Consider the following 22381-nt stretch of genomic DNA (forward strand, 5'->3'; position numbering starts at 1 on the left):
CATTTAGTTCAAGAAGGGGTTGTCCTAGTATTGGACAACCCCTTTAATGACTTATCTTGTATACTGGGTGTGAATCTTAGTATCTGCATCTTAAGGGGGCATGGTAAAAGTCCATAAAAAAAAAATAGCCCATCCATGAGTTTTAGGCCAGTTTAGAAAAAAAATTAATAGGTTGACAAACCTGCACCATAACTAGAAGTACAATTCTATCACTGGCCCTATGAAACAGAGAGCAAGTAACTTACCTCCCTGATTAATATCACTTTTTAATTGGTTAAACTCTATATTATGAACCTTCATGAACTAAGTACAAACCACACAGACCACATTTTTGATTCTTTTTTTCTTTTTATTGCAAAAGAAACAAAAAGGGAAAGCGAGACCGCTCCCGCAGAGAAAAATATTATCCAGGCTCTTTTTATACAATCTAGTCCCGGGTTAGGGAAGGGAGCAGCCGGCGCACACATTGCTCCATGTGTGTGCGCACACCAGCTTCTGTATATATTTATATATATTTCTGTATATATGCACAAACGGCTGCCCAGTGTGTGTGGAATTAATGCATTGCTGACTGCACTTCTGCAGACATCTTCTCAAGAGAGGGAGTGGGTACAAAACGAAAGCAACAAACCAAAATCTTAAGTTAAAAAATAAAAAAAATATATTAACTCAATTACAATTTAGCAAAAAGCAGCCGTCCCTCTCTCATACTCACACACTCTACCCCAAGCACCCAGAGAAATAAATCTTACTCACAAATTTAATGCTCAACAGGGGAAGGCATTAAATAGTAAAAAAAAAATCATTGTCAAAACATGAAGGGGAAAAACCAATCTGAGCTGCCTGCTCACTCCTCAGGTGTCTTTTCCATTAAACTGTCTGGCGAAGAGCTATTCTGTACTAAGGAGGCAAAACAAAACTGAGAAAAAACAATCAAATAAAAAAATACAAAGTCTTCCTTTTCTCTATGACAATGGAGATCCAGTCCTAAAGGTCTTGATTTCAGCCCTAGAAGTGACTGACCCCATCAAGGCTGCCACAGCTGTTTAAATACCCGTTTCAGATATAGCCCACGTCTTTGCACCATGTGATGACCCCACCACAGGCATATGAGGGCGGGATGTTAAATCGCCAATTATTGCTCCTTGTTTCAGTCGGAATGAGAGGGAGGCCAGGGAGCTGGAGACCGATGAGGAGGTGGTGATTGACATCGTGCATCCTCCAACACAATAGCATCCCCCTGCATCAAACCTCCAGCACGCACACCATCCTAGCTGATCCTTTGGATAAGCTTGTCATCTGACATACAGTACAAGGTGCTCACAGACAGGTCCGAGATGAAGCCCTCACAGGCTCCCCGTGTCACTTGTTTGCAGCCTCGAAGATCAATAAGTGCCAGGTTGGGTGCTCTTCGCAAGTACAGTAAGGACTCATCAGTTACGCCTTTACAACCTGGAAAGGAAGAAAGTATACAGTTACATAGGTTGAAAAAGACCTAGGTCCATCAAGTTCACCCTTTCCCCACCAATTACACATTTTGTCCCTAAACTATCTATAACCCGCAATGTTATGTGTATGGAGGAAATCATCCAGCCCTTGTATAAAAGCTGTTATAGTGTCTGCCATTACTGCCTCTTGTGGTCGGGCATAACACAGTCTAACTGCTCTAACTGTAAAGAACCCTTTCCTGTTTAGCTGCAGGAATCACCTTTCTTCCACCACTAGTGATGCCCTCTGGTCCTTACTATAGGCCTTGGAAGGATCAGGTAAAAGGCAAGCAGTTTGTGCTATGGTAATCTGGTTCCTAAGGACAACACTCTAAGAGGACTGGACTTGCAAAAGTTAGTGCAAATAACATATAAAGTCCTTAAAGTGGCCTAACAAGAGATTTGTAAATGTGTGACTTCTATTTCCACATTCCCACTCCGTACACACATACAATGCGAGGAAGGAAAAGTTTTCCTAGTAAAACTGTGCTCCAAATATGCAGGTAATATCATATCATTTAAGCTAATCATGAGCTGTCCTGTACTCCCCATCTTTGGGTCCACAGACATGTCTTCACTGCAGCACAGAAGTTACATGAGCTCAGCGCCTCTTAGTAGGGGGCATTCCAGCTAAACTGGCAGAGCGCACTGACTGACTGCAGCATGTCAACAGCCAATGCCAGCAGCAGCAGAAACTTGCCAGTGGTCATGGGAACAGAGGACAGCACATTTTTTGGTTTTATTTCAATTAAACTGAAAGCTGTGCCTGGGCATCAAGATTAATTGAAAGGGGACAATCCCTTTAGGCCATGTTCACACAATCCTTTTTTTCATGCGGAATTGCCGCGATTTTCCCGCTGCGGGTCCGCAGCTGTTTTCCATGCAGGGTACATTACATTGTACCCTATGGAAAACAGGAACTGCTGTGCCCACAATGCGGAAAATAAAAAAAAAGCCGCGCTGAATAGCTGCGGGAAAAAAGTACCACCATGTCACTTCTTTTTTCGGAGCCGCAGCGGTTCTGCACCCATTGACCTCCATTGTGAGGTCAAACCCGCAGTAAAACCCGCAGATGAAAAAAATATCTGCGGGTTTTACTGCGGTTTGTGGTGCAGAACCGCTGCAGCAGGAAGTGCGGGGAAGCGGGCGGAAGTGCGTGGGCAGAGTGTGGCTGCCCCCCCGTGCTCCGATCCCGTCCCCCCCGTGCTCCAATCCCACCGCCCCGTGCTCCGATGCCCCCCCCAGTGCTCCGATGCCCCCCCCGTGCCCTAATCTCCCCCCCTTATACTTACCCGGCGTCCCGGTGTCCGTCCGTCTTCTCCCTGGGCGCCGCCATCTTGCAAAATGGCGGGCGCATGCGCAGTGCGCCCGCCGAATCTGCCGGCCGGCAGATTCGTTCCAAAGTGCATTTTGATCACTGAGATATAATCTATCTCAGTGATCAAAATTAAAAAAAATAGTAAATGCCCCCCCCCCCCTTGTCACCCCCATAGGTAGGGACAATAAAAAAAAATTAAGAATTTTTTTTTTTTCCACTAAGGTTAGAATAGGGTTAGGGGTAGGGTATTTTCAGCCATTTTAACCCTAAAAAACTTCCTAGAAAACACACAGACTCTGCATAGAAAACTGCATAAAAAAAAAGGATCAAAAAACGCATCAAAAAAGGACCAAAAAAAGGACCTGCGTTTTCTGCCAAGAGCTGCAGTTTTTTAAAAAACAGTCCTGAAAAAAAAAGGATGGAAATCAGGAACGTGTGAACATACCCTTAAAGTTCATTATCACACCAAGGTCTAAAGGTACTTTCACACATAACGATATTGTTAACGATATCGTTGCTTTTTGTGACGTAGCAACGATATCGTTAAGGAAATCGTTATGTGTGACAGCGACCAACGATCAGGCCCCTGCTGGGAGATCGTTGGTCGCTGAATAAAGTCCAGAACTTTATTTTGTCGCTGGACTCCTGACATCGCTGGATCGGCGTGTGTGACACCGATCCAGCGATGTCTTCACTGGTAACCAGGGTAAACATCGGGTAACTAAGCGCAGGGCCGCGCTTAGTAACCCGATGTTTACCCTGGTTACCATCCTAAAAGTAAAAAAAAAAAAAAAAAAAAACACTACATACTTACCTACAGCCGTCTGTCCTCCAGCGCTGTGCTCTGCTCTCCTCCTGTACTGGCTGTGAGCGTCGGTCAGCCGGAAAGCAGAGCGGTGACGTCACCGCTCTGCTTTCCGGCCGCTGTGCTCAAAGACAGTACAGGAGGAGAGCAGAGCACAGCGCTGGAGGACAGACAGCTGTAGGTAAGTATGTAGTGTTTGTTTTTTTTTTACTTTTAGGATGGTAACCAGGGTAAACATCGGGTTACTAAGCGCGGCCCTGCGCTTAGTTACCCGATGTTTACCCTGGTTACTGGCATCGTTGGTCGCTGGAGAGCTGTCTGTGTGACAGCTCTCCAGCGACCAAACAGCGACGCTGCAGCGATCCGGATCGTTGTCGGTATCGCTGCAGCGTCGCTTAATGTGAAGGGGCCTTAAGTTCTGGAACTTAAACAATTGCCACAATTAAAATATAATGGGGTATTTCCATTCTCCAAAGGGGATGTCCATTACTAGGACAACCCCTTCTTAAACTAAATGGTCTGCCCCGATAAAATAAAGCCTAAAAACTCACCTCTTGTGCTGACGTCATTCCTGTGGTATTGGCACTTGCTCTCCCCAGGACTGTGATGCGGTGTTGTAACACATGATGCCGGTGCCCAATCGGCACTGGCGTTACTTTCTCCGCCCTCAGACAAACTGAACATTAAGAGGAAGCCAGGAATCAGCTGCAGCTGGACTTCCTCTTAATGTTCAGTTTGGCCGAAGGCGGAGACAGTAACGCCAGTGCTGATTGGGCGCTGGGCATCACATGCCATTCCACCACATCACAGTCCCGCGACCGCGAGTGCCGACACTGTGGGAACGGCACCGGAACGGAAGGTGAGTATGTACTTTATTTTCTCAAGGCCAAATATTTAGTTTAAAAAGTTGTTCTAGTGATGGACATCCCCTTTAAAGTAACAGTGTACAGCTAGCATTTAATGGTTGGGGGTGGTCTGACCTCTACAGGTTCTGAGAAGACCACCATGGTCCTGGCCACTTAACTGTACAGAAAAAAACCTGCAGATAACTATCCACCAGATCCTGAGAATGAGGAGGCCATAGCTAGCTTTTATATCACATACAAAAAAAAGGTTAACTTATCCATAGCTGTTTTTTGAAGCGTTTGCAATAATTCAGTGCCAAAAATTCAAATCTGAATATACCAGTAGGCTGTATGCTGGCAGGACCATCACACAACAGCTTGAGTTATTTATGTTATGAACGTTTCACCTAGAAGGACAGCATAACCTAGAATTAACCCCTTCGTGACGGAATGAATTTTGGCCTTAATGACCAGGCCAAATTTTTTAAATCTGACCATTGTCACTTTATGAGGTAATAACTCTGGAGCGCTTCAATGGATCCCGGTGATTCTGAGACTTTTTTTATGACATGTTGTACCTCATGACAGCTGTAAATTCTGTTTGATCTGAATTGCATATATTTATGAAAATATTGAAAATTTCTCAATTTTCAAAATTGTCATTTTTATGCCTTTAAATCAGATAGTTATACCACACAAAATAATTAAAACATTTTCCACATCAACTTTAAATCAGCACAATTATTGAAAAAAAAAATTGTTGGGAAGTTAAGGAATTAAAGTTGACCAGCGATTTCTAATATTTACACCAATATTTACATAACCATTTTTTTTTTAGGGACCACCTCACATTTGAATTGACTTTTGGAAAAATACCCAAAAGTGACACCATTCTAAAAACTGCACTCCTCAAGGTGCGCAAAACCACATTCAAGAAGTTTATTAACAAAAATGTAGCTTTTAGCTCCATTTTTTTTACTTTCACAAGGATAACAGGAGAAAATGGGCCCCAAAATTTGTTGTGCAATTTCTCCAATACCCATATGTGGGGGAAAACTACTGTTTGGCGCACAGCAGATCTAGGAAGCAAAACATCACAGTTTGACAATTTGAACACAAACATATCTGGAACTGAGAGTTGATGCCATGTCATGTTTGGGAGAGCCCCTGATCTGCCAAAACAGTGGGAACCTCCCACAAGTGACCCCATTTTGAAAACTACACCCCTCAAGGAATGTACCTACAGGTATAGTGAGGATTTTTAACCCAAAAGGTACTACACAGAATTTGATGACACTCAATATGACCCAATGTTATCATTTGTGTTGTGTGCAAGTGCTCGCTACTTGAGTTTGTATCGGGCTGCTCCAGTATGCACCAAGTATTGATGGTGCTCGTGCGAGCCTGATGCAAACTCGAGTAGCAAACACTATAGCGCCATTAATTCCACAGCCCTCTACATACATTATCGTCACATCAACATTTTATATATTTTTTACTTTTGAAAAAACCCTAACCCCTACCCTAACCCAACCCACTTCTAGCTCAACTCTAGCCCAACTCCAACCCTAACGCAAAGAATGAAAGAAACAAAATTATAAAATTTAAAAAAATGTAATCTGACAAAGGGGGTAACACAGGGGTAGGATAACATGCTAATTATTGGCTTTTTTATCACCGTGATAGGGTGAACCAATAGGAAAAATCCCGGGAGATCTTGGCGGGTGCACTGCACATGTGTCCTTTTTTTTTCCAGGAAAAGGAGGCATAGAGTGATGGGGGTATAGTTGAATTGTATTAAATAATGGGGTATTAAATTGTATAATTTAATTATATGTGCATCTGGTGTAATTGATATAGTGCAGTATTAGTTTGAGGGCTCATGCCCACAACCAATTTTCTTGGACGAGTACTATCCATAGTTTTCACTCATACCTACGATTTCTATGGGGCTGTCCGATTTTTTTTCCATGGCATGACATGTGACGTGTCAGATTTTGATTTTGGGAGACAGATCAAAATCAGCAATTAAAGTCTATGGGTCCATGAGTTAAAAAAAACACAAAACATTAGAGCACACTCAGATGTCATCTGAGTGCGGTTACTTACAAAAAGGAGAAACTTTTTTTTTTTCTCTTCACATCTAAAAAAAAAAAAAAAACTGATGCCACTGATCACACTCTGGTCAGAATAACTGACCATTTTTCTCAGATGTGGAGAAAACAGTTATGTCACCCTACCCTTGGGTTAAATTCAATCGTCCAAGTATCACGGTCTAAGCACAGACTGCAAAGTATGGACTGGTCACCATTAAGGAGCCAGCCAGACTGTCCTGAATTTGGGGAGCTTTCCTGCTGTCTTACTGGAGGGTAAGAGTATGTGCTGACTTCAGCTGTGCCTGATTTCTTAGAACACAGATACTGCTGAATGTAATGGAGGGTTGGGAACCATCAGATCCTCCTCTTCCATTCAGTCGATGCAGACACTGGAAATCTGGCCAGGACCCATTGATGTTTTGAGCCCGATATGAGAAAAACAAAGTACGAATGTTTTGTTGCTGCAAGGTGACATTCTCACAGGACCTCGAGTTCCTGGCAATAATGGTCATCTCTGCACAGACTGCACAGTGGAGAAGAGATCTAATGGCTAGTCATCAGAGACTAGGGGCAGGACAAGGTGTGTTGATGTGGCAAAACTGTGTACACTGTGGAGACATCACAGTGTATGTGGGGGTCATTGTTGAGACCATGAAAACGGTACTATACTGGATGAGAACACTAACTGGCTTCACTAGGAGCAATATTTCAGCGAGGGCGCATGTAGAGGAGCATGAGATTAGGGTACTGACTTGGTTGAAAATAAAAATTGCCACGCCACAGTAAACACAGGGTTACTCTGTGCATTATTGTCAGTGCCTGGACCATAAAATAGATGGCTGAATCCTGCCCAAGGCCTTAACCCCTTAACGACCGCCGATACGCCTTTTAACGGCGGCAGTTAAGGGTACTTAAACCACAGCGCCGTTAATTAAGAGCGCTGTGGAAAAAGTGAATAGCGCCCCCCAGAGTCCGATTTTCTCTGGGGACTCGGTTGCCGGTGGTAGCCAAGACCCCAGAGAACATGATTCATGGTATTTTTACCGACCCCCGAGTTGCGATCGCCGGTAATTAACAGTTTACCGGCGGTCGCAAAAAAACAAAATGCGATTTCCCATTTAACTTCTCTGTCCTCCGATGTGATCGCACATCAGAGGACAGAGAAATGGGGTCCCCGATAGCTCCCGATGGGTGCCATCTTTTTCCGGCCAAAAACTGGCATGCGCCCGCCAGCCGACACCCAGAAGATCTCTGGGGTCTCGGCTGCCGGGGGTAGCCGAGACCCCAAAGAACATGATTGGGGTCGGTTTTTACCGACCCCTGTTTTGCGATCGCCGATACTGTTTACCGGCGGCTGCAAAAAAACCCAAACCTGATGTGTTATTCTCTGATGTGATCGCACATCAGAGGACAGAGAAATAGGGGGATTCGGGGACCCTGTTATACTTACTGGTGTCCCTGGGTCCTCCTGCCCGCCGACTTCTTCATCCGGTAAGAAAATGGCGGGCGCATGCGCAGTGCGCCCGCCATGATCTGCCGGCCAGCAGCTAGAGGAGTTGGGGCTAAATTTAGGGTTAGGGCTACATTTAGGGTTCGGGTTGAGGCTAAATATAGGGTTAGGGCTAGGGTTGAGGCTAAATTTAGGGTTAGGGCTAAATTTAGGGTTAGGATTGGGGCTAAATTTAGGGTTAGGGTTGGAGCTAAATTTAGGGTTAGGGCTAGGGTTGGGGCTAAATTTAGGGTTAGGGCTAGGGTTAGGCTTTCACACTTGCGTTGGTACGGGGCCATCGCAATGCATCGGCCCGACGTACGTTGTGAAAAGTGTGCACAATGTGGGCAGCGGATGCAGTTTTTCAACACATCCGCTGCCCAGTCTATGTCCTGGGGAGGAGGGGGCGGAGTTACGGCCACGCATGCGCGGTCGGAAATGGTGGACGGGACGTACAAAAAAAGTTACATTGAACTTTTTTTGTGACGACGGTCCGCCAAAACACAACGGATCCAGTGCATGACGGACGCGATGTGGCCATCCGTCGGCAATACAAGTCTATGGGCAAAAAACGCATCCTGCGGGCACATTTCCAGGATATTTTTTTGTCCAAAACGACAGATGCCACACGACGCAAGTGTGAAGGTAGCCTTAGGGCTAGGGTTGGGGCTAAAGTTAGGGCTAGGGTTGGGATTAGGGTTTGGATTAGGGTTGGTATTAGGGTTAGGGTTGGCATTACGGTTATGTTTGGGATTAGGATTATGTTTGGGATTATAGGTTAGGGTTGGGATTAGGGTTGTATTGGGATTAGGTTTGAGGTTCGGGTTGAGATTAGGATTAGGGGTGTGTTGGATTTAGGGTTTTGATTAGGATTATGGTTAAGGTTGAGATTAGGGTTGTGTTAGGGTTGTGATTATCGTTAGAGTTGTGATTAGGATTATGGATCGGGTTGGGATTAGGGGTGTGTTGGGGTTAAGGTTGGAGTTAGAATTGGGGGGTTTCCACTGTTTAGGTACATCAGGGGGTCTCCAAACACGACAGCCAGTTTTGCGCTCAAAAAGTCAAACGGTGCTCCCTCCCTTCTGAGCTCTGCCGTGCGCCCAAACAGTGGTTTACCCCCACATATGGGGCATCAGCGTACTCGGGATAAATTGGACAACAACTTTTGGGGTCCAATTTCTCCTGTTACCCTCATGAAAATAAAAACTTGGGAGCTAAAAAATCTTTTTTGTGGAAAAAAAAATCTTTTATTTTCACAACTCTGCATTATAAACTTCTGTGAAGCACTTGGGCATTCAAAGTTCTCACCACACATCTAGATAAGTTCCTTGGGGGGTCTAGTTTCCAAAATGGGGTCACTTGTGGGGGGTTTCTACTGTTTAGGTACATCAGGGGCTCTGCAAACGCAACATAACGCCCACAGACCATTCGATCAAAGTCTGCATTCCATAACGGCGCTCCTTCCCTTCCGAGCTCTGCCGTGCGCCCAAACAGTGGTTTCCCCCCCCCCCCCACACACACACACACACATGGGGTACCAGCATACTCAGGACAAATTGGACAACAACCACATTTGGTGTCCAATTTCTCTTGTTACCCTTGTGAAAGTAAAAATTTGGGGGTGAAAAGATCATTTTTGTGGCAAAAATAGGATTTGGCTCTACATTATAAACTTCTGTGAAGCAGTTGGGGGTTCATAGTGCTCACCACACATCTAGATAAGTTCCTTTGGGGGTCTATTATGCAAAATGGGGTCACTTGTGGGGGGGTTTCTACTGTTTAGGTATATCAGGAGGTCTACAAATGCAACATGACGACCGCAGACCATTCCATCAAAGTCTGCATTCCAAACAGCGCTCATTCCCTTCCGAGCCCCGATGAGTGCCCAAACAGTGCCCCCCCCCCACCACATATGGGGTATCCGCATACTCTGGACAAACTGGTCAACAGATTTTGGGGTCCAATGTCTCCTGTTACCCTTGAGAAAATAAAAAATTACAGGCTAAAAAATCATTTTTGAGGAAAAAAAAAAGGATTTTTTATTTTCACGGCTCTACTTTATAAATTTCTGTGAAGCACTTGGGGGTTTAAAGTTCTCACCACACATCTAGATAAGTTCCTTAAGGGATCTAGTTTCCAAAATGGGGTCACTTGTGGGGGTTTCAGCTGTTTAGCCACATCAGGGGCTCTCCAAACGCGACATGGCGTCCGATCTCAATTCCAGCCAATTCTACATTGAAAAAGTAAAACGGCGCTCCTTCTCTTCCAAGCGGTGCGCCCAAACAGTTGTTTACCCCCACATATGGGTTATCGACGTACTCAGGAGAAATTGCATAACAACTTTTGTGGTCTAATTTCTCCTGTTACCCTTATGAAAATATGAATTTGTGGGCAAACAGATCATTTTTGTGTAAAAAATGCAATTTTTTTTATTTTCACGGCTCTATGTTTTAAACTTCTGTGAAGCACTTGGGGGTTCAAAGTGCTCACCACACAACTAGATAAGTTCCTTAAGGGGTCTAGTTTCCAAAATGGTGTCACTTGTGGAGCATTTCCACTGTTAGGCACATCAGGGGCTCTCTAAACGTGACATGGCGTCCGATCTCAATTCCAGCGAATTCTGCATTGAAAAAGTCAAACGGCGCTCCTTCACTTCCAAGCTCTGCGGTGCGCCCAAACAGTGGCTTACCCCCACATATGGGGTATCGGCGTAATTAGGAGAAATTTCACAACAAAATTTATGGTTAAATTTCTGTTTTTACACTTGAGAAAATAAAAAAAAAATGGTTCTGAAGTAAAATGTTTGCAAAAAAAGTTAAATGTTCATTTTTTCCTTCCACACGGTTTCAGTTCCTGTGAAGCACAAAGGGTTAATAAACTTCTTGAATGTGGTTTTGAGCACCTTGAGCGGCCCTGCGCTTAGTAACCCGATGTTTACCCTGGTTACCAGCGAAGACATCGCTGAATCGGCGTCACACACACCGATTCAGCGATGTCAGCGGGAGATCCAGCGACGAAACAAAGTTCTGGACTTTCTTCCCCGACCAGCGATATCACAGCAGGGGCCTGATCGCTGCTGCCTGTCACACTGGACGATATCGCTAGCCAGGACGCTGCAACGTCACGGATCGTTAGCGATATCGTCTAGTGTGACGGTACCTTAAGTCCGAGGTAACGGTCACAAGCTCTCAGTGCAAGTCTATGAAAGCCTCGACCTGGCTCGCATAGACTTACATTGAGTTGTGACCTCTGCTCCGCACAGCAAACAGTGGAGCAATCCAGCAGGTCACAACCTGCAGAAGACCAACTGGAGCTGTGCTAAGAAAAGATGGTAGTTCATAAGTATGAAACTAAGGGCAGGGTATTTATAATATCACCACTCGAGCACTACAATAATAATAATATAAAAAAGTTGTACTGGTGCTCTTTTTTTTTTTTTTAAACATAAATGTCACATAGTACAACTATGACTGGTGAAAGCGACAAAAAGAAGACCCAGGATCACAACTTACCTGCCAAGTGGATGTGCGTGAGAGAACCCCGTGTAGATGAGCCTACAGCCGTGAGAAGGTTGACAGACTGGTCAATCAACAAAGGGCAGTGGCTGAGGTCCAGCTTACATAGGTGAGGGCAATATCGTATGATAAGCCGAAGCGTGACATCGGAGATGTCCAGACCAGAAAGACGCAGATCTGTTAAGAAACGCAGCTTGCTTCGAGAGTCATGTCCTACAGACACCAAGAAATCAGAATTTTGGTAAACCATACGAGCAGGAGAGCAGGTAATTGGGCTCATGTGAGAAGGGCAGTAAGGCCAACAGTTACCTGGCTTCTCAGCTGGTGGGGCGAGCAAATCTCTTATCTGTGAGTCTTTAATTCCCACACCCCAGCGTAAATCCAGAGTTCTCAGGAGCGGACAGCTGGAGCTACTGAGAGCAGAGACGGCAGACCAGGAGCACCCGGCCAGGATAAGTTCTTTCAAGGCTGGGAGAAAACAGTTAATGAATACAGATCAGAGTCCGAGACATTCCAAAGAAAAGTTTTGAAGGAAAGATTTTCTTCAAAGGAAGATCCCCCTATCTCCTCTGAGACTACGTTGCCACAATGAGTATTTGATGTTGCGGAATCTCTGCATAATTTAACTAAATAAGATTATGGCTGTTTTTTTTATAGCATTTTTTTCACCTGCGTTTTTTGTCATGTGTTACAAAAACTGCTTAGTTTTTTACAAGATGTGGTATTTGACTTTGATAAAATTATTGCTCGAGTCATGTGCGGGATTACATGTATTTTAGTACATTATCACTGTGGAAACCCACTAAAAACACACAGGCATTTTTTCTCTGCAGATTGTCCTCATCTCATTAAAGTCTATGAAGAAAATCCACATACAAGATATTTTCTGCAAGAGAAATTGGCATGTTGTAGATTACAAGCACGCACTGCAGGTCAATTCCCCAACATAAAAAAGCACAGTGGGCATGAGGTTTCTGTAAGTCCCACCCACTTGTCTAGAACTGGAAGATGCAGGAACTTTGCCTTAACGCCTTTTAAACGTTGAATCAAGTGCAAATGATAAAAATCTCAAACCAATCCCCACCATGAAATACAGGGCAGAAACTGTAATAAAATGTATGCAGGTTCATTGGCTTAGTCACGTCCTTTATGGAATATGCGCAGCATGCAGAGAACAGAGGTCTGCTGCTCAACTGTTTATCTCCCATAGAAGTGAATGTAATGCCCCAGTCCCCTAAACATATGCCCTGCATGTAAATGTGGGACTTCCATCTTTCAGAAATGTAGGACGTATACCATGAATGTGCCATACACATCTCAGCTGAGAGTATCACTTTAACGCAAAATTAACAATCACTATTTGATGGCTATTTACAGTAGTAAATTAGAACTCACCCGGTAACCTGTTCACTAGCCATGTCAGCTGCTTCTTTGATACGTTTGTCCAACTAAGGTCAAGCTGCATAGGCTGCCTTTTTATGATACCACTAAGTGCCTGCGGCATAAGAGACTTGCAGCGGCTCATATCAATCCTGGACCAAAGGCGTTTATCACAACCCCTAAAAAAAAAATCAAAAAGCTTTCATCAATAAATGTTGTATGCAAAAAAAAAAAAAAGAAGAAGTTGGCTTCCGTCTGTGCTCTGAACCCTTGCTGAAGCAAGGTGTCTGCGGAACGTTATTTCAGACAGTCACTACAGAGACGTAGAACACACCAATATGACAGTACCATTATTACAATGCAAAAGCAATAGAATAGGGGGCTCATTAATTAGCAATAGCTTTTCAGTTTCCAGCTACAGACCTGTCACATTATTCCACTTTATACCCTTTCCAAAGTCAATATTTGAAATGATTAAGCCAATTTTATTTATTTATGAAGCCAATGTTTGTGTCATGGTGATAGTTAGCTGGGTACAGTTTTGAGATAGGGGATGAAAGATGAAGGTCAATAGGAAAAGTGTTGCACACAACTTAACCCCCCTAGTTTTCTCATTGCGTTTTTCTGACAGCCATATTTTTCAGGAGGTATAGATAAAAAAAAAAAAAAATTTGTCACCATTTTGATGTACATGTAATTTAGAGTTTTATGGCGACACTAGAATTTATTTTTATTTAACAAGGTTTAATATTTATTATAATGTGTATGATTAATCTACCAGTCAATAGTATAGTGACAATTTTAAAAAATAGTATCTTTAAATGTTTTACTACTTTAGAAAAAAAATTCCCTTAAGAACACTTTTTTTGGCGGTCATTTTTTTATACCTTTTCTCTTTTTCCAAAGATAGGGCTGTGGCCTGAGGACACACTGTAGTTTTCACTGGTGTATTTTTGTCTGCACACAAGTGATCACTTTTTATTCCATTTTTTGTAAAAGGATGAAGAAAAAGCAGTAACTTTTAAAAAAAATATTTAGAATAATTCACATTACGCTTATTCTGTAGCTAGATACTACTTTTGAACAATAAGGCTAAGTTCACACTGGGCATTTTCTGCAGCAAAACCTGATTTCTTGTCAGGAAAGAAGCTGTGGCAAAAACGCATTTTTCTGGTACGTTTTTTGGGCTAACTTGTGTCTCTTTGTAAACACTAAGTAAGTTGAGTTCCCCCAGAGCAAAAAAATAAATAAAAAATACTTCATGTAGAACCCATACCTCTAGGTCACAATCGGACTGGAAAAAAAAAAATCGTGCAACACTTGGACACACCGATGTGCTTTGAAAAGCCGGCAACTCAGCAGCTGTATACGGTAAAATCACAGCAGGACCCGATAGGAAAGAATATAAAGATTACATACAGTATATACACATAGAATGGATAGATAAAAAGATGTCGGTGTCATATACAATTAGTACAGTGTGTGCAGCTTACTGTACATATATTTAATTATTAAAAGATTATTTTTCTGAAAAAAATGTGGGCTCCTGCGTAATTTTCTTAACCAGAGGGAAAGCTGACAGCTGATGTTTGTAGCCTGGGAAAGAGGCAATACCCCTGGAGCTTTACAGGCTATTAATATCACCTCACAGCTGTATATGTAGCCATTACTGGCTATTAACCTTCGTCAGGCTGCATAATTTTACAACGTTAGGCTGCAGAGGTACAATTGTACCTTCATATAAATTTTATTGAAATTTGGCCAATATATTCTGGACCAAAACTGCAGAGATGTCATGAAACTCCAGCCCTCCACGGCTTTTCGAAAAAAAAAAAGTTATTGCAATTTTAAAACGGAATAGTTACAATTGTACCTACTCAGCTCGTCAAAGGTTAAATTGGGGACCCACCAAAAAAATAACGTAGAGTCCCCCTATAACTAATAACCAGCAAAGGCTAGGCAGACAGCTGTGGGCTGATATTAACAGCCTAGGAAGGGGCCATGGATATTGCCCACCTGCCCATTCTAAAAACATAGTAACATAGTTAGTAAGGCCGAAAAAAGACGTTTGTCCATCCAGTTCAGCCTATATTCCATCATAATAAATCCCCAGATCTACGTCCTTCTACAGAACCTAATTGTATGATACAATATTGTTCTGCACCAGGAAGACATCCAGGCCTCTCTTGAACCCCTCGACTGAGTTCGCCATCACCACCTCCTCAGGCAAGCAATTCCAGATTCTCACTGCCCTAACAGTAAAGAATCCTCTTCTATGTTGGTGGAAAAACCTTCTCTCCTCCAGACGCAAAGAATGCCCCCTTGTGCCCGTCACCTTCCTTGGTATAAACAGATCCTCAGCGAGATATTTGTATTGTCCCCTTATATACTTATACATGGTTATTAGATCGCCCCTCAGTCGTCTTTTTTCTAGACTAAATAATCCTAATTTCGCTAATCTATCTGGGTATTGTAGTTCTCCCATCCCCTTTATTAATTTTGTTGCCCTCCTTTGTACTCTCTCTAGTTCCATTATATCCTTCCTGAGCACCGGTGCCCAAAACTGGACACAGTACTCCATGTGCGGTCTAACTAGGGATTTGTACAGAGGAAGTATAATGCTCTCATCATGTGTATCCAAACCATCAGCTCTCAGCCGCCCCAGAAAAGGGGTATCTATAAGATGGGGGATTGATGTCACCTTTGTATTGTCAGGCAACATCAAGCCCACAGGTTAGTAACTGAGAGGCATCAATAAGACGCCCCCATTACTAACACCATAGTCATATGGTAAAAAAACACACCTAGAATAAAGTCCTTTAAGTGAAAGAAGGACAGACTCCTTTAATAAGTCTTAATTAAACCATACTTACAGCATTGCTCATTTTAGTGACACCATTGTCCCCTGCAAGAAAATTAAAATAAAAAAACCCAATATCCTTCACCTGTCCGTCGTTCTGTCCCATGCCGTGTCTGGGGGATAAACAGTTTTCAGCCTGGATGGTCGTATCTTGGCCACTTGTAAATGAGCTGCGGAGAGTGAAGCATCACTGACTAGAGGTAACATCATCGAGGTTACAAGTTCCCAGCCAGGCTGAACTGCGGTGACCTCTGTGAGATCCCCGGTAGCACCGTGACAAAGTCTCATGGTGCAGAGGTGAGTTCACCGCAGTGAAATCCTCCCAGTGAACTTGTCTCTGCACCATGAGACTTTTTCACGGTGCTAGCGAGGATCTCACTGACGTCACCGCAGCTCAGACTGGCTGGGAACGCAGCCTCAGTGACCTGTTGTAACCTCGATGGAGTCACTGCTAGTTACTGATGCTGCACTCGCAGCAGCTCATTCACTAGTGGTTCTCAGCCTGGACAGTTGCATCTTGGCACCGTCCAGGTTGAAAACGGTTTATCACCCAGACATGGAATACGGCATGGTTCAGAACAACGGACAATTGAGGGAGGGATATAGTGGTTTTTTATTTGTGTTTTCTTACAGGAGACAAGGGATTCAGAGGTACTATAGCACACTTCACAAAATAGATGCCATCATGAGAAAAGAAGATTATGTGGCAATACTGAAGCAACATCTCAAGACATCAGCCAGGAAGTTAAAGCTTGGGTGGAGAAGGGTTTTCTAAATGGACAATGACCCGAAGCATACTGCCAAAGTGGTAACAAAGTGGCTTAAGAATAACAAAGTCAATGTTTTGGAGTGGCCATCACAAAGCCCTGATCTCAATCCTATTGAAAATTTATGGGCAAAGCTGAAAAGGCAGGTGCGAGCAAGATGACCCACAAACTTGGATCGGTTGGACTATTTTTGTCAGGAGGAATGGGCCAAATTTCGACCAACTATTGTGAGAAGCTTGCGGAAGGATATCCCAAATGTCTGACCCAAGTCATTCAGTTTAAGGGCAATGGTAACAAATACGAATTAAATGTATGTAAACTTTTGACTTTGCAGGAAGTAATAAAAATGCCTAAAAACATTCTCGCTCTCTCATTATTCTGGCATTTGGTAAATAATAATTATGGTAATCCTAAATTACCTAAAATGGGAAAGGTTTATTAGGATTTCAAGTCAGATATTGAGAAAAACATGCTTTTACTTGGTGTATGTAAACTTCTAACTTCAACTGTATAGCATAAGCCATCACATAGCTGCCCCCCCTCCCCTATATTCAGTATGAGCCCACTACATACGGGAACACACTCCCATTACCGAGGCCCTCAACTCCGATCTATCAGTATTGAGTATGAGTGCCACTTATAGAAATTCCTGCACTTGCATACCTTGGCTACTATTAATGAGATTATTAATGGTTGTCGGAGGAATGTTCTGCCACTGAATGGACACGAAAATCATCAAGATCCACTGCTGGCAGCTCCCTTTGTAAATGCCAACCAATGATGTTCCCAATTGAGCACGTCTGGGACTAGTGCATTCAGCGTGACAGAGCCTTTTTTTTTTTCATTTAAGTACCGTAGCTGTACGAGGGCTTTTTTTAAATATATTTTTGAGGGATGAGTTGTATCTGTCAGTGGCACCATTTTGGAATACATATATTTTACTACCTAACGTTTATTAACTCTTTTTGGAGAGAGAAAGAAAACCCCCAGCAATTATGCAGTAGATTTTGTTTACGGTACATTTTAAATTTTCATGCAATTCACGTGCTACATAGTGCTCCTTCTGCAGGTCAGCCTGATTATGGCGACAGTAAATGTATGTAATTTATCTTTTCTTACATTTGTATATTAATGTTTTGTATATTAAAGGGAACCTGTTAGCCGATAGATGTTGCTCAAACCGTGGTCAGCATGTATCAGGCACTGTCTGTATGATCACAGCCAGGTATGTTGGTCTATGAAATGCTGCAGCGTTTCAGAGAAAAACATACTTGTAATCACCACCGGGGGTCCATAGGTGGGTCTTTGTCAGCTTCTTCCCGCCTGCTAACAGTGACTGACAAGTCTTGGCCTTTAAATGCACCATTTCAAAGAAAAATAAATAAATCCTTTATTTTTGCATTGCCATATTCTGAGAGCCTTATGTTCTATAACTTCCCATTAATGGAGCCGAGTGACCAGATGTACTTTTTAGTGATGAGCGAGCGTGCTCGGATAAGGTGTTGGGCTGACAAAGGGAATGATGCAATCTTTGCACCTTTGACAGCATGAGTACATCAGTCCAGCTCCTCCAGCGGATCACACAAGTACAAAACCTATACCGTGCAATCAGCTTGATGTATATCATGGAGCTAAAAGTGATATGCCCATGCCTGACATATCCACTGCATCGTGCACTTGGGGTTAATGACAAGTCATACTTGTAAAACACTCACCATTTGTACCAGGCCTTGCAAACTCTCATACAAATACAGAGCTCTTTCCGTGTTAGGTACTGGAAGACTGACAGCCACACATCTTTCTGCATGGACAGGTCATCTTTACGCTGCCCAGGTATCAGTCCATTCTCAGCTTCATCATCTTCATCCTCATCCTCATCTTCTTCGTCCTCATCAGGTGGCGGAGGAAGAGGTGGGCGAATGTGATGCCTGGGATTTGGTGTAATGGCTTGCAGTTTTGGGACAATAGAAGAGGAACTGAGTTCTTTTGGGGGTCGCTGAAGGGTAACAGTGAGGTAGGAGCTCCGATGCCAGGCACGATCAGCCTCTGAATGTTCTCGCCCGGTGGGGTGGTTTTCTTTTTCACGGGTTAGCTGTCGTCTCTTGACTTTATCTTCCCTGCTGGCATGTGATGCCTGTGGTGTGGTTGCTGGCGGCGTTGGAGGACCAGAAGATGGGGAAGGAGGCAGGAGGAGAAGGGGTGGTGATGGGGGACTCTGACCCAAAGGAGGCCTTAAAACTTTGGCTGATAAATGGGGGTCCTGATCACAGTTGTCCACAGCCTTTCGTTTCTGAATAATAGCAAGGAGAATAAAAGGATAATTACAAAGTACACCAGCAGTATATAACTTATATGGTATCACAGTGGCAGAGAGACATTACTCATGAGAATTTGTCCAATACAGTACAGAAATTGGATAACAATTGGGGTAAGTTCACACAGCGCGTTTTTGCAGCTTTTTTTTCTGCAGCAAAACATGATCATCTTGGCAGGAAAGAAGCTGCGTCAAAAACGCCGGTTTAGGTGTCTTTTTGGTGTGCTTTTTTTTTTCTTTGTCCATGCTAATGTCCTTGGATTTTCAGCAGCAGAAACGCAGCAAATAATGATACCTGCGTTTTTTTCAACACCCATTCAAGTCAATGGGTGAAAAAACGCAGCAAAAACGCTGAAAGAAGTGACATGCTCTATGTCCAAAAAACGCAGCAAAGCACAAAATACTGATCAAACAAAAAAACAATGTGTGTGCATGAGATTTCTGAAATCTCATAGGCTTTGCTGGTATTGTAAAAAGCAAGTGAAAACGCAGCAAAATCGCCCTGTGTAAACTTACCCTTAAACCCTTAAACAGGTTGTCCACTACATTAGCACTGATAACCTAGCCTTAGAATAGGTCATCAAAATCTCATAGGTTGGGGTCTGACCCCCAGCATTCCCACCAATCAGCTGTTATCAGTGTCGGCCAGAGGTACTCACTTAGGGAGCTGGCTGACTTCTGATAGTCGCTACCGCAGGGTACTGCACATCCACCTACTTTTGATATGAATAGGAGGTGGATGTGTAGTACCTGGCCTCGGCTACTGTCAGCAGATAGCCAGCTCAAGTGAGTACTTCTGGCCAGCGGTCGCCGCCAACAAGACTCCGACCGATCAGACATGATGACCTATCCTAAGGATAGATCATCAATGCTAAAGTAGTGGACAACCTGTTTAAAATGTTAGTATCTTATAGTTTTACAAGAAATGTTCATAAGAATATGGATAACTAAAAAACAAGTGAAATTCCTGTAAACAGGGGAACAGGTAATCTTGGCCACAATGTACAATAGTGACTGCCTTCAGTGCCTCAATAGTTATGCCTAGAACTGATTGATAGAAGTAAACAGGTGATAAAGTTGTCAAGTTGTCCACGATGTGTCAGTCTGCAGGACCTTCTACAAGGAGAAAGACTTGTAGGAACACTACAGGGAAACCAAAATCCATGATTGTAAGGAGGAAATAAAAGTCGTGAACGAGAGAAATCTAAAGGTTTTCAGTTTTTAATGCAAAATAAGAGAAAAAATAGGATATATGGAAATGGGTTTTGTACCTTTTCCATTTCTAAAATCTTGAACCCCTTAAGCTGCAGCTGGGGCAATGCATATGTGATATCAGGTGACAGGAGGTTACAGGATTTGGTTTGAAGGCTCAGATGTTTATCTTGACTATATCGTGCCACATATCACGAGGTTAAAGTGACCTATAATTTTTCCAAACTTCCGACAAGAAGAAGAAGCTTTCATTGGTGGGAGTCCAAGTACTCAGACCCTCACAGACTGCTAAAATAATGGGGCAGACGCGCTAGCCTGAGTGGTGTGACCATTAGCTTCTGTGCAACTCTGCTCAGAAAGAGAAGCTTATGTGGATCGTTAACCTATGGATATACACACATCTCAAAAGACCACTGAGGTACACTGGTGGGCACCAAGCAGTTCTAATAGTGCACAATGCACAGTATACTCACATGTGGCAAGCAAAAAAAATATATATAAATTTTCATATACTGGGCGATTGAAAACAGGATAGTACAAAAGTGAGGGCCTGTAGTTAAAGTAACATTAGTGGTAAATTGCAAATTGCTGAAAAATCAAAAACAAAAGTGGCGATATCAAAGGGAAGAAAACAATTTTGGGATTTTGGAATTTGCAAGCGTGCGGTGACGCTTTAAAAAAAAAAAAAAAAAAAAAAAAAAAAGTAAATGTGATCTGCATAGAAACTGTATTTTTCATTGGGTGAAACAAAAAGAAAGCACTTGGTTTTTATGCCATGGGAAAAGTCCAAAGGCTTTAGAAAAGACTGAACAGCATTTGAGTTGAACTGGCTGACTATTATGGTGCTACAGACCATGGTATGGTGAATGAAATTCTACCAGAACGCAGGATCGGCGGAAACAACAAGTCACTAATGTTGTGCTGGTCTGCACAATCACCAGATCTATTGCCCTGCAACTATAACATGTGGGGCTGCATCAAGGACTTCATGCATCTGAACGACCCAAGACAATGCATGACTGGAGTCCACATTCAACGATATTCTAGCAAGTGTATGGACAGAACTTGACTACCGCCTAGACATCCGCCACGTCACCAATGGAAGTCACATTTAACATCTGTATAGACAGAAATTGTGTAGATAGTGTGTCTATTCAGGTGAATAAATTTGTGCTCCGTTTTATCATTAGGATTACCGAGGTGATCATTTTGCCCCATTCTTTGTTAATCACCCAATGTATCTTTGACTACTGAAATTGGGCATATTTTTTGCTTTAAAGTGCACATATGCCGACCTCTCACCAAGTATATCCCAGCTGAGCGGTTCTGCCCCTTCATTTTAGCAAAAAATGCCAGTATACAACTTGTCAAAAATTGAAGGTGTAGATATGTCAATCTATGTGTCATTTAGAACAAATGAACCAAAGATAAATATAAAGTTCTAACTCTACACTTCATGGAGATCCCACCTTAGAACTTACATTGTGCAGCAAGACTTTTTCCTGATCTGTGCTCACCTAAAAAACAAAATAGAAGATGTATGCATGAACAAGGAATACCTGACTAAAAACAAATCGGTGAAAAGGTACAGGTTTGTTACAGCATAAAAGTTAAAACCAGAAAATAAAAGGTGTTCACAGAAGCATCAAGATCAAGTTATCTAGTACAGATGAGGACATTGCAGCAATGACATGATCTGATTTGCCAGCTGGAGGTGGCAATGTTGCCCACAAATGTACATGTACAAGAAATCAGTCACACAGCAAACATTTAAACCAAAGTACTGCTCTCTGTTATCAGCCATTCTGAATCAGTTTTCAATAGCAGCGCTCTCAAATAGGAGTACAGAACAGGAAGCCTAATGTGAATGGGGGGATACTATTCTATCCACATCTTTACAGCTCGTGAGGATATAAGTCACTGCATACACCATTACTAGGTTATCTAGTTACCGGAATTAGGGTTAGTGGTTTTTAAGCTCAAACACTCAGGATTGGATCACTTTTAAAAGGAGCAGCAACCAGGTAACAGATAAAGGGTTGATGAATCAAGACTGGTGTTTTACATGCCAGCCTTCATGAACGCTGGAGAAAGAAGTGTGCAGCTGCCGTACTCCACCACAAAACGCGTTCTCGGTGGGCCACTTCTGTGAATTATGATTCATTTCTCAGGAGTGCTCTGTGCTGCACCTCGCAATTTACCGGCGAAGCAACGCCTACTTTCAATAAGTAAGTGGAGCTGTCCAGGACGGTGTTTAAAGCCTTAATTGTCCCAAAGTTTTTGCATAATTACG

At 43.0% G+C, this 22381-nt stretch overlaps 1 protein-coding gene across 14 annotated transcripts in view; it reads right to left on the bottom strand.

Moving 5' to 3' along the window:
• Nucleotides 1-328: 328 nt before the first annotated feature.
• Nucleotides 329-22381, bottom strand: part of KDM2A (lysine demethylase 2A) — a 185707-nt gene continuing 163654 nt past the window's right edge. For 8 of the 14 annotated variants that reach the window (XM_069752937.1, XM_069752929.1, XM_069752938.1 and 5 more), the window contains 6 exons: nucleotides 21570-21605; nucleotides 18278-18852; nucleotides 12951-13114; nucleotides 11865-12023; nucleotides 11553-11768; nucleotides 329-1452 (listed from right to left, as the gene is read on the bottom strand). In XM_069752937.1, the coding sequence (XP_069609038.1) occupies nucleotides 1271-1452; nucleotides 11553-11768; nucleotides 11865-12023; nucleotides 12951-13114; nucleotides 18278-18852; nucleotides 21570-21605 (1332 nt within the window). In that variant the 3' untranslated portion in view covers nucleotides 329-1270. Of the gene's footprint in view, nucleotides 1453-11552; nucleotides 11769-11864; nucleotides 12024-12950; nucleotides 13115-18277; nucleotides 18853-21557; nucleotides 21606-22381 lie in introns of all 14 variants that reach the window. The other 6 variants (XM_069752925.1, XM_069752926.1, XM_069752935.1 and 3 more) reach the window with 1 other exon arrangement.

Source organism: Ranitomeya imitator, chromosome 2 (assembly GCF_032444005.1).
Source record: "Ranitomeya imitator isolate aRanImi1 chromosome 2, aRanImi1.pri, whole genome shotgun sequence".
Taxonomy (NCBI): Eukaryota; Metazoa; Chordata; class Amphibia; order Anura; family Dendrobatidae; genus Ranitomeya; species Ranitomeya imitator.